The 17,700-nt window shown below is 42.5% G+C and overlaps 1 protein-coding gene across 2 annotated transcripts in view; it reads left to right on the forward strand.

The window, feature by feature from the left end:
* The window catches only part of AK5 (adenylate kinase 5), a 161,435-nt gene that overhangs the window by 56,423 nt on the left and 87,312 nt on the right, over window positions 1–17,700 (forward strand). For both annotated transcript variants that reach the window (XM_069738313.1, XM_069738312.1), the window contains one exon: window positions 7,873–8,064. In XM_069738313.1, coding sequence (XP_069594414.1) covers window positions 7,873–8,064 — 192 coding nt within the window. The remainder of the gene's footprint in view (window positions 1–7,872; window positions 8,065–17,700) is intronic.

Genomic DNA, 17,700 nt, shown 5'->3' on the forward strand with positions numbered 1-17,700 from the left:
GAGGTCTGTGCGTCTCTCCCAGTAATATAGTCTGGATGTGAGGTCTGTGTGTCTCTCCCAGTAATATAGGTTGGATGTGAGGTCTGTGTGTCTCTCCCAGTAATATAGGCTGGATGTGAGCTCTGTGTGTCTCTCCCAGTAATATAGGCTGGATGTGAGGTCTGTGTCTCTCCCATTAATATAGGCTGGATGTGAGGTCTGTGTGTCTCTCCCAGTAACATATTTCAAAAAACCTGATCTGCACATCCAAACATAGACACAGTGTGAACAGGTGCTGAACCCAGAGTCGCCAACTCGTATATAATCAAACAAATAGGGCAGCACACTGCAGCGCCAAAACATGTAAACTTGAAAACACGAAATTTTTTTAAACTGCATTACTGCACTAGAAATATGAAAAATGAGAGCTTTTAGCGCATAAAAATGGCCAATTTTATGTGTACCTCGTAGCCACGTTACGGCATCTCTCTTATACGAGGTCCTACTCTAAACCTACCTCTCTGAGAATAAACGTCTCCATCTGAATGGGTACATGTGAAACCTCTCCTTGGACTCAAATTCTCTCTCACTGTGGAGGGGTATTGGACCAACTATAATTAAAACACCTGAAGCTAGGAGGCAGGGAGTGCACGATCAGAAGGCTAGAGAATACATTTCAAAAAACCTGATCTGCACATCCAAACATAGACACAGTGTGAACAGGTGCTGAACCCAGAGTCGCCAACTCGTATATAATCAAACAAATAGGGCAGCACACTGCAGCGCCAAAACATGTAAACTTGAAAACACGAAATTTTTTTAAACTGCATTACTGCACTAGAAATATGAAAAATGAGAGCTTTTAGCGCATAAAAATGGCCAATTTTATGTGTACCTCGTAGCCACGTTACGGCATCTCTCTTATACGAGGTCCTACTCTAAACCTACCTCTCTGAGAATAAACGTCTCCATCTGAATGGGTACATGTGAAACCTCTCCTTGGACTCAAATTCTCTCTCACTGTGGAGGGGTATTGGACCAACTATAATTAAAACACCTGAAGCTAGGAGGCAGGGAGTGCACGATCAGAAGGCTAGAGAATACATTTCAAAAAACCTGATCTGCACATCCAAACATAGACACAGTGTGAACAGGTGCTGAACCCAGAGTCGCCAACTCGTATATAATCAAACAAATAGGGCAGCACACTGCAGCGCCAAAACATGTAAACTTGAAAACACGAAATTTTTTTAAACTGCATTACTGCACTAGAAATATGAAAAATGAGAGCTTTTAGCGCATAAAAATGGCCAATTTTATGTGTACCTCGTAGCCACGTTACGGCATCTCTCTTATACGAGGTCCTACTCTAAACCTACCTCTCTGAGAATAAACGTCTCCATCTGAATGGGTACATGTGAAACCTCTCCTTGGACTCAAATTCTCTCTCACTGTGGAGGGGTATTGGACCAACTATAATTAAAACACCTGAAGCTAGGAGGCAGGGAGTGCACGATCAGAAGGCTAGAGAATACATTTCAAAAAACCTGATCTGCACATCCAAACATAGACACAGTGTGAACAGGTGCTGAACCCAGAGTCGCCAACTCGTATATAATCAAACAAATAGGGCAGCACACTGCAGCGCCAAAACATGTAAACTTGAAAACACGAAATTTTTTTAAACTGCATTACTGCACTAGAAATATGAAAAATGAGAGCTTTTAGCGCATAAAAATGGCCAATTTTATGTGTACCTCGTAGCCACGTTACGGCATCTCTCTTATACGAGGTCCTACTCTAAACCTACCTCTCTGAGAATAAACGTCTCCATCTGAATGGGTACATGTGAAACCTCTCCTTGGACTCAAATTCTCTCTCACTGTGGAGGGGTATTGGACCAACTATAATTAAAACACCTGAAGCTAGGAGGCAGGGAGTGCACGATCAGAAGGCTAGAGAATACATTTCAAAAAACCTGATCTGCACATCCAAACATAGACACAGTGTGAACAGGTGCTGAACCCAGAGTCGCCAACTCGTATATAATCAAACAAATAGGGCAGCACACTGCAGCGCCAAAACATGTAAACTTGAAAACACGAAATTTTTTTAAACTGCATTACTGCACTAGAAATATGAAAAATGAGAGCTTTTAGCGCATAAAAATGGCCAATTTTATGTGTACCTCGTAGCCACGTTACGGCATCTCTCTTATACGAGGTCCTACTCTAAACCTACCTCTCTGAGAATAAACGTCTCCATCTGAATGGGTACATGTGAAACCTCTCCTTGGACTCAAATTCTCTCTCACTGTGGAGGGGTATTGGACCAACTATAATTAAAACGCCTGAAGCTAGGAGGCAGGGAGTGCACGATCAGAAGGCTAGAGAATACATTTCAAAAAACCTGATCTGCACATCCAAACATAGACACAGTGTGAACAGGTGCTGAACCCAGAGTCGCCAACTCGTATATAATCAAACAAATTGGCCATTTTTATGCGCTAAAAGCTCTCATTTTTCATATTTCTAGTGCAGTAATGCAGTTTAAAAAAATTTCGTGTTTTCAAGTTTACATGTTTTGGCGCTGCAGTGTGCTGCCCTATTTGTTTGATTATATACGAGTTGGCGACTCTGGGTTCAGCACCTGTTCACACTGTGTCTATGTTTGGATGTGCAGATCAGGTTTTTTGAAATGTATTCTCTAGCCTTCTGATCGTGCACTCCCTGCCTCCTAGCTTCAGGTGTTTTAATTATAGTTGGTCCAATACCCCTCCACAGTGAGAGAGAATTTGAGTCCAAGGAGAGGTTTCACATGTACCCATTCAGATGGAGACGTTTATTCTCAGAGAGGTAGGTTTAGAGTAGGACCTCGTATAAGAGAGATGCCGTAACGTGGCTACGAGGTACACATAAAATTGGCCATTTTTATGCGCTAAAAGCTCTCATTTTTCATATTTCTAGTGCAGTAATGCAGTTTAAAAAAATTTCGTGTTTTCAAGTTTACATGTTTTGGCGCTGCAGTGTGCTGCCCTATTTGTTTGATTATATACGAGTTGGCGACTCTGGGTTCAGCACCTGTTCACACTGTGTCTATGTTTGGATGTGCAGATCAGGTTTTTTGAAATGTATTCTCTAGCCTTCTGATCGTGCACTCCCTGCCTCCTAGCTTCAGGTGTTTTAATTATAGTTGGTCCAATACCCCTCCACAGTGAGAGAGAATTTGAGTCCAAGGAGAGGTTTCACATGTACCCATTCAGATGGAGACGTTTATTCTCAGAGAGGTAGGTTTAGAGTAGGACCTCGTATAAGAGAGATGCCGTAACGTGGCTACGAGGTACACATAAAATTGGCCATTTTTATGCGCTAAAAGCTCTCATTTTTCATATTTCTAGTGCAGTAATGCAGTTTAAAAAAATTTCGTGTTTTCAAGTTTACATGTTTTGGCGCTGCAGTGTGCTGCCCTATTTGTTTGATTATATACGAGTTGGCGACTCTGGGTTCAGCACCTGTTCACACTGTGTCTATGTTTGGATGTGCAGATCAGGTTTTTTGAAATGTATTCTCTAGCCTTCTGATCGTGCACTCCCTGCCTCCTAGCTTCAGGTGTTTTAATTATAGTTGGTCCAATACCCCTCCACAGTGAGAGAGAATTTGAGTCCAAGGAGAGGTTTCACATGTACCCATTCAGATGGAGACGTTTATTCTCAGAGAGGTAGGTTTAGAGTAGGACCTCGTATAAGAGAGATGCCGTAACGTGGCTACGAGGTACACATAAAATTGGCCATTTTTATGCGCTAAAAGCTCTCATTTTTCATATTTCTAGTGCAGTAATGCAGTTTAAAAAAATTTCGTGTTTTCAAGTTTACATGTTTTGGCGCTGCAGTGTGCTGCCCTATTTGTTTGATTATATACGAGTTGGCGACTCTGGGTTCAGCACCTGTTCACACTGTGTCTATGTTTGGATGTGCAGATCAGGTTTTTTGAAATGTATTCTCTAGCCTTCTGATCGTGCACTCCCTGCCTCCTAGCTTCAGGTGTTTTAATTATAGTTGGTCCAATACCCCTCCACAGTGAGAGAGAATTTGAGTCCAAGGAGAGGTTTCACATGTACCCATTCAGATGGAGACGTTTATTCTCAGAGAGGTAGGTTTAGAGTAGGACCTCGTATAAGAGAGATGCCGTAACGTGGCTACGAGGTACACATAAAATTGGCCATTTTTATGCGCTAAAAGCTCTCATTTTTCATATTTCTAGTGCAGTAATGCAGTTTAAAAAAATTTCGTGTTTTCAAGTTTACATGTTTTGGCGCTGCAGTGTGCTGCCCTATTTGTTTGATTATATACGAGTTGGCGACTCTGGGTTCAGCACCTGTTCACACTGTGTCTATGTTTGGATGTGCAGATCAGGTTTTTTGAAATGTATTCTCTAGCCTTCTGATCGTGCACTCCCTGCCTCCTAGCTTCAGGTGTTTTAATTATAGTTGGTCCAATACCCCTCCACAGTGAGAGAGAATTTGAGTCCAAGGAGAGGTTTCACATGTACCCATTCAGATGGAGACGTTTATTCTCAGAGAGGTAGGTTTAGAGTAGGACCTCGTATAAGAGAGATGCCGTAACGTGGCTACGAGGTACACATAAAATTGGCCATTTTTATGCGCTAAAAGCTCTCATTTTTCATATTTCTAGTGCAGTAATGCAGTTTAAAAAAATTTCGTGTTTTCAAGTTTACATGTTTTGGCGCTGCAGTGTGCTGCCCTATTTGTTTGATTATATACGAGTTGGCGACTCTGGGTTCAGCACCTGTTCACACTGTGTCTATGTTTGGATGTGCAGATCAGGTTTTTTGAAATGTATTCTCTAGCCTTCTGATCGTGCACTCCCTGCCTCCTAGCTTCAGGTGTTTTAATTATAGTTGGTCCAATACCCCTCCACAGTGAGAGAGAATTTGAGTCCAAGGAGAGGTTTCACATGTACCCATTCAGATGGAGACGTTTATTCTCAGAGAGGTAGGTTTAGAGTAGGACCTCGTATAAGAGAGATGCCGTAACGTGGCTACGAGGTACACATAAAATTGGCCATTTTTATGCGCTAAAAGCTCTCATTTTTCATATTTCTAGTGCAGTAATGCAGTTTAAAAAAATTTCGTGTTTTCAAGTTTACATGTTTTGGCGCTGCAGTGTGCTGCCCTATTTGTTTGATTATATACGAGTTGGCGACTCTGGGTTCAGCACCTGTTCACACTGTGTCTATGTTTGGATGTGCAGATCAGGTTTTTTGAAATGTATTCTCTAGCCTTCTGATCGTGCACTCCCTGCCTCCTAGCTTCAGGTGTTTTAATTATAGTTGGTCCAATACCCCTCCACAGTGAGAGAGAATTTGAGTCCAAGGAGAGGTTTCACATGTACCCATTCAGATGGAGACGTTTATTCTCAGAGAGGTAGGTTTAGAGTAGGACCTCGTATAAGAGAGATGCCGTAACGTGGCTACGAGGTACACATAAAATTGGCCATTTTTATGCGCTAAAAGCTCTCATTTTTCATATTTCTAGTGCAGTAATGCAGTTTAAAAAAATTTCGTGTTTTCAAGTTTACATGTTTTGGCGCTGCAGTGTGCTGCCCTATTTGTTTGATTATCTCCCAGTAACATAGGCTGGATGTGAGGTCTGTGCGTCTCTCCCAGTAATATAGTCTGGATGTGAGGTCTGTGTGTCTCTCCCAGTAATATAGGTTGGATGTGAGGTCTGTGTGTCTCTCCCAGTAATACAGGCTGGATGTGAGCTCTGTGTGTCTCTCCCATTAATATAGGCTGGATGTGAGGTCTGTGTGTCTCTCCCAGTAACATAGGCTGGATGTGAGGTCTGTGGGTCTCTCCCAGTAATATAGGCTGGATGTGAGGTCTGTTTCTCTCTCAGTAATATAGGCTGGATGTGAGGTCTGTGTGTCTCTCCCAGTAACATAGGCTGGATGTGAGATCTGTGTGTCTCTCCCAGTAATATAGTCTGGATGTGAGGTCTGTGTGTCTCTCCCAGTAATATAGGTTGGATGTGAGGTCTGTGTGTCTCTCCCAGTAACATAGGCTGGATGTGAGGACTCTGTCTTCCCTTTCTATATTGCGGATATCTGTCCTTCCCTGCTACTTTCACTAACACTGAGAGAAGACAGCAGAGCATTGATAGAGCTGTCATTAGCAGGACCTTTAATAGATGTTCATCAGTTATTGCAGCGCACTCGGCTTCGTACTGAACTGCCACAGGAAAATGGTAGAAAATTTTACTAAAGACTATTCGGAAAGTTTCATAGCTTTTACATTTAGAAAGCAAATGAACAATTTATAAAAAAAGTCTGTGTGAAAGCGATAGCCTTTAAAACTCTGATTCTGAAGATGAAAAACAACAAGTATCTTGAGGACACGGTGGCCCTGACAGCGCCCAGACCTCACAAGTGTCCATACAGCATGTCTTCTCTCCGGCGGGGGAGGTTGGTAATTGCACAGTGTGTTAAGTGTGCAGAATTCATCACTGCTCTTCCTATGGACAATCAGGACATTTTGGAAAATAATATCTGAATACGGAGCAATTGACACCACTGGAATCTATGAACACAGATAATTGATTGATGATACATATTACTGCACTTATTGGACAACATCAGATTGGTCCCAACTATTGTGTTCTTTTATCTGCCAGATCCACAGTTGGAGATAATGCGGTTTTGTGGAGCACAGACGGTCTGTGAAGGGGCCACAGTATATGTTGGAGCACAAATGATTGTTCCTTTAACATGTACCTGTTGTTTCTAGTGATTTTTTCAGAGTAAGCTGTAATGTGTGCTCATGAGGCATAACCCTATTCTTCACCATTTATATGACTCGTATCATTGTTCAGCAATTTTCCCGTTTACAGACTCTCTCTAATTTTCAGTTGTCTCTCAGCTAGTGGGAGAAGACTAGGCAATATGTCTTCCATACACAGCACACACAGACATGAGGGCTTCTTTCTCTCTTGTCTCTTTTTAGTAAATGTTCAGAAGGAGCAACACAAAGGTGAGATAAACACTTACTAGAAAGCTGCAGCATTACACAGCAGTACTGAGCAGTGTAGCTGTGAATTTAGTACTAGGATGAGAAAAACAATTTACTAGAAAGCTGTGGCATTACACAGCTGTACTGAGCAGTGTAGCTGGGAATTTAGTACTAGGGTGAAAAAAACACTTTACTAGAAAGCTGTGGCATTATGCACCAGTACTGAGCAGTGTAGCTGTGAATTTATTACTAGGGTGAGAAAAACAGTTTACTAGAAAACTGGGGCATTATGCATGAGTACTGAGCAGTGTAGCTGGGAATTTGGCATTTGGGTGAAACAAACATTTTCCAATCTGTTTGTGTCTTGCATTTTGTCTTCTATCTCTCAGCTCCTCTCCTTTCTTCACTCTCCCCTTTTCGTAGACTTCAATAGGAAACTGTAATCTGATCCCTTAGTACATTGGGAATCCATTTTAATTTTGACCAAGATTATTTATTTTTTAGCGTGAATGATGAATTCAGGAGATGGTGAGAAGAGAAGTGGCTCATGAGTGGAGAAAGAAGCAGATTTCTCTGATGTTATGAAGCTTCTTTTATGACCTTGTTGTTAGGATACAGTTTGTTAAATAAGACCGTGACCTTTACTGTTTTGCTAGATTTCTGGGGCTTTGTACGACCATAATTCCCATTTATGATACTGGGAATCCACTGCTAGCAGATACAATAGTGGGATCCATTGGGCTCCATAGCGCCACCCTGTGGCTGTGCTCCCTGACAGGACAGTGTCCGTGATCACACTTGGATTTCACTTATATATTGTTTCTTTTCCTCTCCGTTTCTCCATTTCTTCTTGTCTTGTTTCCCCTCAGATCTGTACTCCGGATCTCGTGGTTTTTCTTGCTTGTGCCAATCACAAACTGAAAGAACGGCTGCTGAAACGCGCGGAGCAGCAAGGGCGTCCGGACGACAACCTGAAGGCTATCCAGCGGAGATTAATGAACTTCAAGCAGAACGCAGCCCCGCTGGTCAACTACTTCCAGGAGAAGGGTCTCATCATCACGGTAAGGAGCGGCGCACAATGTCAGGAAGCTGCCTAGAAAGCACTGTACAATTTTGTCGTGGTCACCCAGTGATTGGGGAGGATTGATTTTTCTGGAACTTCCTGCAGACTTTTACTTCACAGGATCCTCCGTCACCGTCATCATTACTTGTCACTACTGTGCACTAAGTGTAAGGAGACGTGTGGGGCCACGCCAGCCATTATGGCCCCTATGTGTGAGATGGCACCACAGTGTAAGTGAGCGCTATGGAAGCAGCAGCATCACAATACTGGACTTGTGTTTAAATATTCCTCACGGGATAATCCAAAGCAAGACCCACGTGCACGCTTAGCTGAAGTGAGCGTGCACGCGTGTGGTGTCAGGAGCGGCAGCTGTCGGCAGAGTGAGACTTTCACAGATCTCTATAGGGCGGCCGCACTTACAAGGGGAATGCTAACAACTTATATCAATACTTCCAGGAGGAATAACAGAGGAACGGCATAGACTTCTGAAAAAAGATATCAGAATATGGAAAAAGCGATTAGATACTAAAGCGATGATGGCAGGAAGGATGACGGGTCCTCTTAAAGGTGTTGTCTCCCCGGACGATGGCAGGAGGGATGACAGGTCCTCTTAAAGGTGTTGTCTCCCCGGACGATGGCAGGAGGGATGACGGGTCCTCTTAAAGGTGTTGTCTCCCCGGACGATGGCCGGAGGGATGACGGGTCCTCTTAAAGGTGTTGTCTCCCCGGACGATGGCAGGAGGGATGACAGGTCCTCTTAAAGGTGTTGTCTCCCCGGACGATGGCCGGAGGGATGACGGGTCCTCTTAAAGGTGTTGTCTCCCCGGACGATGGCAGGAGGGATGACGGGTCCTCTTAAAGGTGTTGTCTCCCCGGACGATGGCAGGAGGGATGACGGGTCCTCTTAAAGGTGTTGTCTTCCCGGACGATGGCAGGAGGGATGACAGGTCCTCTTAAAGGTGTTGTCTCCCCGGACGATGGCAGGAGGGATGACGGGTCCTCTTAAAGGTGTTGTCTTCCCGGACGATGGCAGGAGGGATGACGGGTCCTCTTAAAGGTGTTGTCTCCCCGGACGATGGCAGGAGGGATGACAGGTCCTCTTAAAGGTGTTGTCTCCCCGGACGATGGCCGGAGGGATGACGGGTCCTCTTAAAGGTGTTGTCTCCCCGGACGATGGCAGGAGGGATGACGGGTCCTCTTAAAGGTGTTGTCTCCCCGGACGATGGCAGGAGGGATGACGGGTCCTCTTAAAGGTGTTGTCTCCCCGGACGATGGCAGGAGGGATGACAGGTCCTCTTAAAGGTGTTGTCTTCCCGGACGATGGCAGGAGGGATGACAGGTCCTCTTAAAGGTGTTGTCTCCCCGGACGATGGCAGGAGGGATGACGGGTCCTCTTAAAGGTGTTGTCTCCCCGGACGATGGCAGGAGGGATGACGGGTCCTCTTAAAGGTGTTGTCTCCCTGGACGATGGCAGGAGGGATGACGGGTCCTCTTAAAGGTGTTGTCTCCCCGGACGATGGCAGGAGGGATGACGGGTCCTCTTAAAGGTGTTGTCTCCCCGGACGATGGCAGGAGAGATGACAGGTCCTCTTAAAGGTGTTGTCTCCCCGGACGATGGCAGGAGGAATGACGGGTCCTCTTAAAGGTGTTGTCTCCCCGGACGATGGCAAGAGGGATGATGAGTCCTCTTAAAGGTGTTGTCTCCCCGGACGATAGTCGGAGGGATGACGGGTCCTCTTAAAGGTGTTGTCTCTCCGGATGATGGCAGGAAGGATGATGGGTCCTCTTAAAGGTGTTGTCTCTCCGGATGATGGCAGGAAGGATGATGAGTCCTCTTAAAGGTGTTGTCTCCCCGGACGATGGCAGGAGGGATGATGGGTCCTCTTAAAGGTGTTGTCTCCCCAGACGATGGCAGGAGGGATGATGGGTCCTCTTAAAGGTGTTGTCTCCCCGGACTATGGCAGGAGGGATGACGGGTCCTCTTAAAGGTGTTGTCTCCCCGGATGATGGCAGGAAGGATGATGAGTCCTCTTAAAGGTGTTGTCTCCCCGGACGATGGCAGGAGGGTTGACGGGTCCTCTTAAAGGTGTTGTCTCCCCGGACGATGGCAGGAGGGATGATGGGTCCTCTTAAAGGTGTTGTCTCCCCGGACTATGGCAGGAGGGATGACGGGTCCTCTTAAAGGTGTTGGCTCCCCTCACCTCTGGCTCACAAGGCATAAGGGGCTGCGAGGATGACATTATTATCCTCCCACCTTTTACCATAGGGAGGGTCTGACCTTCCGTGCTTCACACTGAGGGGGCTTGCGGACTGCACCAGTAGAGACCAGAGCCGCCCTCGTTTCGTATCCCAGTTTGCAGATGTAATATCGGTGTGACCCGGTAAGGGCTGAATCGGAGGAATATTAATTCTTTATTATCCATGTAATTAAAATGACCTCGCAGTCGTTCGATTCTTCGACCCATTAATGGGATTTGGGGGGGCATCAGTCGGTCTTCGCCGAGGTCGGCAGATGGAAGGAGATTCATTCTTCTGGAAAACTTTTAATTGCTTTTTTTTTTTCTCCCCGGTGACGCACTTGCAGCTGAGTTCGCCTTGTGTGATGTGATTTTGTGTGATTCATTTGCGCTATTCTTCCTCGCCATCTGCTGTGTGGGGATCTTTTAAAAATAAAGTTCGGCTCCTCAGATTCACAGTCCTACAGTAAATGCAGTTTGCTGATTTTCTTTTCTTTGATTCTGTAAAGGATTTTTACGCCGATTAAAGATTTTGTCAGCGCCGAGTTATCAAGGGCAACCAGTTACACTGCAGTTATAGCGGTGCCGCCCCTGGAATTGGGAATATTGTCAAATTCTGCAATTGGGGCGCTAACATCCTTACATGTGTGTGTATATACAGTCATGGCTGAAAGTGTTGGCACCCTTTTAAACTGTGCCAGAAAATGAAATAATTTTCCCAGAAAATTATTGCACTTTCACATGTTTCGTTATTCACAGGTTTATTTACTTTGTGTGTATTCGAACAACACAAAAAAAACAGAGAAAAAATAGGCAAATTGTACAGAATTTCACATAAAAGTGCAAAAATGGTCTGGACAAAATTGTTGGCACCCTCAACTTAATATTTGATTGCACCCTTTGGAATAAATAACGGCGATCAATCGCTTCCGATGACAATCAACAAGCTTCTTACACCTCTCAGCTGGATTCTTGGACGACTCTTCTTACAAACTGCTCCCGATCTCTCATATGTGAAGGCGTCTTCCACCAACAGTAATTTTTAGATCTCTCCATAGGTGATCAATGTGTTTTAGATCCGGGCGCATTGCTGCCACTTCAGAACTCTCCAGCACTTTGTTTCCATCCATTTCTCAGTGCTTCTTGTTTGGGGTCATTGTCTTGCTAGTAGACCCTTGATCTAGGATGCAAATCCAGCTTTCTGACACTGGGCACTACATTGCGACCCAAAATGGTAATCTTCAGATTTCATGAAGTTAAGGCACCCAGTGCCAAGGGCAGCAAAACACCCCCAAAACATACTTGAACCTCCACCATATTTGACTGTAGGTAGTGTTCTTTTCTTTGTAGGCCTCATTGTGTTTTCCATGAACAGTAAATTGATACTTTGCCAAAAAGTTCAATCTTGGTTTCATCTGTTCACCAGTCCCTTTCCCAGTAGGATTGTGGCTTACTCACGCACATTTTGGCAAACTGTATTCTATCTTTTTAATGTCTGTGTCAGCAGTGCGGTCCTCCCTGTTATCCTGTCATAGTGTTTCAGTTCATTAACATGTGAACGGATAGTTTCACTGACTTTCTGACATTGATGCATCCTGAGCCTGCAGGACAGCTGGAATTTCTTTGCACCTTGATTGAGCCTTATCCACCATCAGGACTATCCTGTGTTGCAGGGAGATTACAGAGCCATGGGTTGTTAACCTCTTGATTACGTTGTGCACCGTGGACAACAAAACATCAAGATCTCAGGAGATGGACACCTACGGTATGTGATACTGGAGCTGCACCTGTGGTACGTGAACCCTGACACCGCATCTATGGCACTAGAACCCTGAAGCCGAACCTGCGGTACCTGTGTCTGACACCGCTCCGGCTGTACCTGACCCTCACAAACTGAATCCTGAAGTCACTCTGGCGGTACCTGATCCTGAACATACACCTGCGGTGTCCAAACCTGTAAACATTCCGGCGGTACTTGATCCATTGATCCAGCACCAGTGTCTGTCCAGGTTAGCAGGCGTACTGTCAGAGCCTGTTTCACTATCCGACTCCTGTCCTGACTGGCTACTCCGAGCACAGAAGATGAGAAGATCCCTTTAACAACAAAATCTAAAAAAAAAAAATTAAATATATACAAAATAGAAAAAAAACACACAATTATTTTCTTACTTTTATCCTTGTGGCTCTTGGAATCTTAACTCCACATGGACAGAAAAAGGAGCCAACGACAGGTGTGAATGAGGCCCGAGTCTACGCCGGCCCCTTATGTCCAGCTTTCTCTAGATTCCTGCACAGCTTCTATTCACGTAGCGGTATTGTTTGCCTTCATGTTGCTCTGTCTTCTTGGGATGAAGTTATCCCTCTTGGTCAAATTTACATACGTTTTTCCAAAATCCTTTTGCCCCAGACTTTGTTGTTCTCCCAGCTTGTCATGCACCTCCCTTGTTATTTTTTGTTTTTCCAACATTATTTTTTCCAACAAGATTTGTTTTGATTTTTGCTTTTTTTTTTTCGACTTGTGAAGCTGCAGAGTCTTACAGTACAGCAAGCTTTACAGGGGACTGTATAATGCGTTCCTTCATGCGGAAAAGCTCAGCTTAGAAAAAGCAAGAAAGCTCGACTCCAGATGATGCTCTAAAGAAGCTCCTCGTGTCATCTGGCGGATGTTGTGAGAAAGGTCTGGTCCAAGAATGGGCGAAGATGCCAAAGGAATTAATGATTTACGGTTTTCTATTCATTAATTGAGTTAAATACTTTGAATAGAAATGCAGGATCGGACGTGTGGAATGGGTTGATAATTCTGCACCTGCTTTGATGAATCCACATTTATTTATTGCCTGCTGGCCATGTCCCGGGATGTCATTCGCTCCATGCACCTTCCCATGTGGAGGTGAGCAGTTCTCTAAAGTTTATGTCCAACTTAACTTGCTCTAATGCATTAAAAATATTAAAGAAAAATCTGTAATTTAGCATTTTTTGTAAATCTATCGTTTTATCAATATGAATACTTGGAGAGCTAAGGAATGACTTAAAGTAACAAAGGGCACAGAAACACCACTGAAAAAAAAAACATTAAACAGTTACAAATTAATCAGTGAACCATCTGAAAAACCCAATAACTGCAGTAATGTTCAAAATAGTATGTAGAATATGACCATAGATATGCAGTTGTACACCCATGAGTGCTCTGGGAGCTTAGGAAGTACTCGAATAGAATATCGGTAATTGCATTAGCTGTTGCTCAAGATGAAAATAACATCTCCCTAGGACATTTATACAACCTGAGCTGAATGAGGAGCCCTCCAATTAATGCAATTTTTATTTTTGGATCTGCTTTAGTCAAAATGATTTGCCCACCCTCTGAAACCTTCTATTAGTTTTTACAGAGCCTATTACAATTAAAGATTTTATTTTGCATGTAAAACATTGATACAATGAAGAGGGGGTTTTCCACTTTAGACCTCTTTAGTTATTTGTGTGGAAGATGCAGCATTCAAAACAAAACGTAGAGCATAGGTATGTAATTTTACACCTATGAATACTTGGAGAGCTTAGTAACTTAAAGTAGTAAAGGTGACAGAAATGCCAAAGTGGAAACATTAAACAGTTACAATTAAATTAGTGAACCATCTCAGAAACCTTGAGTCCTTCACAACACACTTGCAGCCATTGTTGCTTTTCACTAAAAGCCTGAAGTCTTAATTATGGATCTCCTCTAATTTCACTCATTCCCAACTTTAATTTTTTTTATTTATTTATTTTCAGCAGCCCCTTTAAACTGGGTTGATACTGCAGGGCCTGTCCATCTGGGGCACAAAAGGCTTTTAACCGCCCATTTAGCAATGTTGAGATGCAAATATTAACATTTTAGCATTGAAGTGTGCACGCTGCTGAGAATGTGTAATTAGTATGCAAAGAAAAAATATTGTCAGCAACAGAAACTTGCACACACTCTACATAGTGAATATGTAATTGCCATCAAGTGCCAGAAATCTCACCAAATATTTCATGTGTAGAAAGGTTACTCAAGGAAAAAGCTCAGGAATAATCAGCGTTACTTCTTGTACTTAGGATTTAGTGAGCTCCTTCCAAACCTTTACAAACCGTATTGATTCCGATTCTCTGAGCGTTTATTTTATCAGAAATTACTGAGCTTGACAGTTTCCATTTCTACATGAAGTTTATTCAGTGGATAGAAATAGTTTCCACTTCTGAAGTTTGTTTATTAAGAACTGATGTATGGCACAAAGCAATATGTAGAAAATGAACGTATATATATATATATATATATATATATATATATATATATATATATATATATATATATATATATATATATATATATATATATATATATAGAAAATTATACACCCTTGCATACTTGGGGAGCTTGGGAACTTCTCAAATTGAAGGTCTGTAACATCAATAGAAAACTAATTGTCAGATTTCATCAGACATTAATTCACCAAAGTGTACACCACTATAGAAAATAGATATAAGTAATAAGGAAAGGGGAAAAGAAGAATAAAGTATGTGAATAAATTAAAATATAACTTTTTTTTTTCTAATATAAAAAATGGTAATAAAATATCATACACCCAATTGAGAGTAGTGTATATTGGATCGCTACTGTGTGTATATTATATTATAAATTAGACAGTTGTGATCTACTAGTCCCGGTGGTGTGCCCTGGACTGTATATATGAGTATTTTTCAATAAGTTCCTGACCAATGTCCCTTATAATTGAAATGTCAGGGTTTAAATATGACAGATTTAATGAATAATATAGGCCTAGGGTCATATCAATTGAGTGACTACGAGAGAGGGTTATCACTCATGTTGGGTGTTCAGAGTCTTAAAGGGAACCTGTCAAGGGAAGAAACAGCGATGTCACCACGCCCACCTGACCTGACCAGCCTGATTGACAGGCGAAAACGGTGACTTTGGTAATGTATTTCGCAGCATAGGTGGGGAATCAGGGTACACTACATACACTATTGTAACGCACAGCGCAGGCCCTATTTAACAGTATTTTTATCTCAATCTGAAAAAACGGGGTGACAGGTTCCCTTTAATAGAATGAATGTCTGAGCAAAACACCTACTAGGGTTATAATGGCCTGAGAGGATACTCTGAAAGCGTCACAGCGCTTTAGACCGGTATTCCGGCGAAACGCGCGTCAGGGACACATATGTGCCAGGTGTAAAACTAGGGTCAGACTCATGCTCCCAAGAGAGGGGGTTTAGCAACACAGTCATAGTGGGTGGGCTACAGCCTCGGCATCTACCGGCACTCTATCATATAGTGTGCCTGCTCATCCATACTGAGTGCTCTGTAATGCATTTGTAGTTGGATTTGTTTTAGCCTTCCCATTTGTTTTAGCCTTCCCTTATTTTTTTCTTTTGTGGACAATTGTTTTTTTAAAAAGGACATCCGAAAAAAGGCACCTTGATTGTAACTTGTAATGGATCCATGAACGGAGAAACCTGATATAAAAGCCCTGAATCACAGTTTTTTTTTTTTTTTTTTTTACCCCTTTGATGGAATTCCATTTTGTTGGTTCTGTTACTTTTATCTTGTCAGAACATATTGCTCTTGATATTATCTTTTGTAAATGAAAAAGTTATTGCAGTCTAGAAGAATATTCTGAAGTTCATTTCCAACAACTGCAGTAGTGTTCAAAACAAAATATAGAAAATGAATGTAGAAAAAGTAATTTTACACCCATGAGTGCTCTGGGAGCTTAGGAACTACTCAAATAGATTGTCAGTAATTACATTAACTGTTTTTTCAAGATGAAAATAGCATCTGTCTAGGACATTTGTGCAACCTGAGATGGCTGAGGAGCCCTCCACTTAATGCAATGAGAGTAAAAGTTTCCTTTTTGGATCTGCTTTAGCTAAAATGATTTACTTATCTTCTCAAACCTGGTGTTAGTTTTATATTCACAGAACCTACGCAGCTAGAGATTTTATTTTGCATATGAAAAAGTTGATGCATTGTAGAGAAAGATTTTCCACTTTAAACATGTTTAGTTATTGGTGTGGCAGACATAATGAGCAAAATGATATGTAGAACATAGGTATGTTATTTTACACCTATGGATATTTGGGGAGCTTAGGAACTACTCCAATAGAAAGCCCTTAATGTCATTAACTGTTACTCTATGAGGAGCCAACTTATTGGTAGCAAATTATTTTTGTTGGCTACTTCTTTCAAATATTGTTACATTTCATTTTAGCCTGGTTTTAACTAGTAGTATGGTCATTATTATCACTGGTATATAACTTGCACGCTTTTTGGGGGCATTTATTTATATGCCGCAGCCTCTCAATAGAGGGGATTTAGGTGAATTGTAAATAATGCTCTTCCTCCATCTAGATGTATTTTCTCTGCAATATGTTAATGGGTTAACTTTAGTTTCCAACTTTATCTGCTTGTGATGTGAGTTACAGATCTAGCCTGATAATGCTAAGAATCCTTTGTGAACATTTCCATCAGATGAAAGATCTTGTCTGATTATCGTCAGGAGCCCACGCTGTATCAGCTGTCAGCCTCCCAGAGCGGATCCATTACTGAATTTCCCTACAATAGGGCAATTATTGGGATAGGAGATTATTCTGTCCTGTTTAGAATGGTTGACGTCAAACAGAAGTGGATTTCCGGGTGCAATTCTTCTTGTAAATATTTTATTCTGGGTCTCGTCCAATTCACCTATCTATTAGTGGTGACTGCAAGATTCCCGGAAGTCCATCAGAACAAGCAGCCCTGTCCCTTTCCCTCTATCCTCAAGACTGTGGCTAAGAGCGAGTTAAAGGGGATGTCCAAATTTACAAGAAAAGCAAACTCTCACAATACAATGAAATAATAAATAATGAAATGATACCTCCCCTTACCGATTTACCCCAACATTCCCATCCAATTACTTTATTACTCCGCTGCTGGTCTGGACAGACGTGATCCACCAGCGAGTGATTGGCTGTAGCAGTCACATGTGCGTTGGGGGCGAGCCGGAAGTCCAGAGCCCAGAGGACCCTGGAAGTGTTGGGACTGGATCACTGGGGGATCAGTAAGGTGTTTTTATTACTTTATTGTTTATTATTTTACCGCATTATAAGAATTTTTCACATCTAATCTTATAGTTGTTGGCTATCCCCTCTCAATTCCAAGTCTTCCCTTGTTGCTGCTGAGAACAATGGACGGTTTCACAGGTTTGACTTCACCTGGAATAGCCCTTAAAGTTTTTTTTTTTTTTTTTTTAATGGAAATCACTTTGGAATTAATATACAGAATTTGTGACTGTTCTGGGGGTAACAAAGAATTCTGCAATTTGAGAACAGAGATACAGGAATCCTCCCAGTGATCCGGTACATATACAATGTTAGCTATGAGATTG

The sequence above is a fragment of the Ranitomeya imitator genome, chromosome 8, assembly GCF_032444005.1.
Source record: "Ranitomeya imitator isolate aRanImi1 chromosome 8, aRanImi1.pri, whole genome shotgun sequence".
Taxonomy (NCBI): domain Eukaryota; kingdom Metazoa; phylum Chordata; class Amphibia; order Anura; family Dendrobatidae; genus Ranitomeya; species Ranitomeya imitator.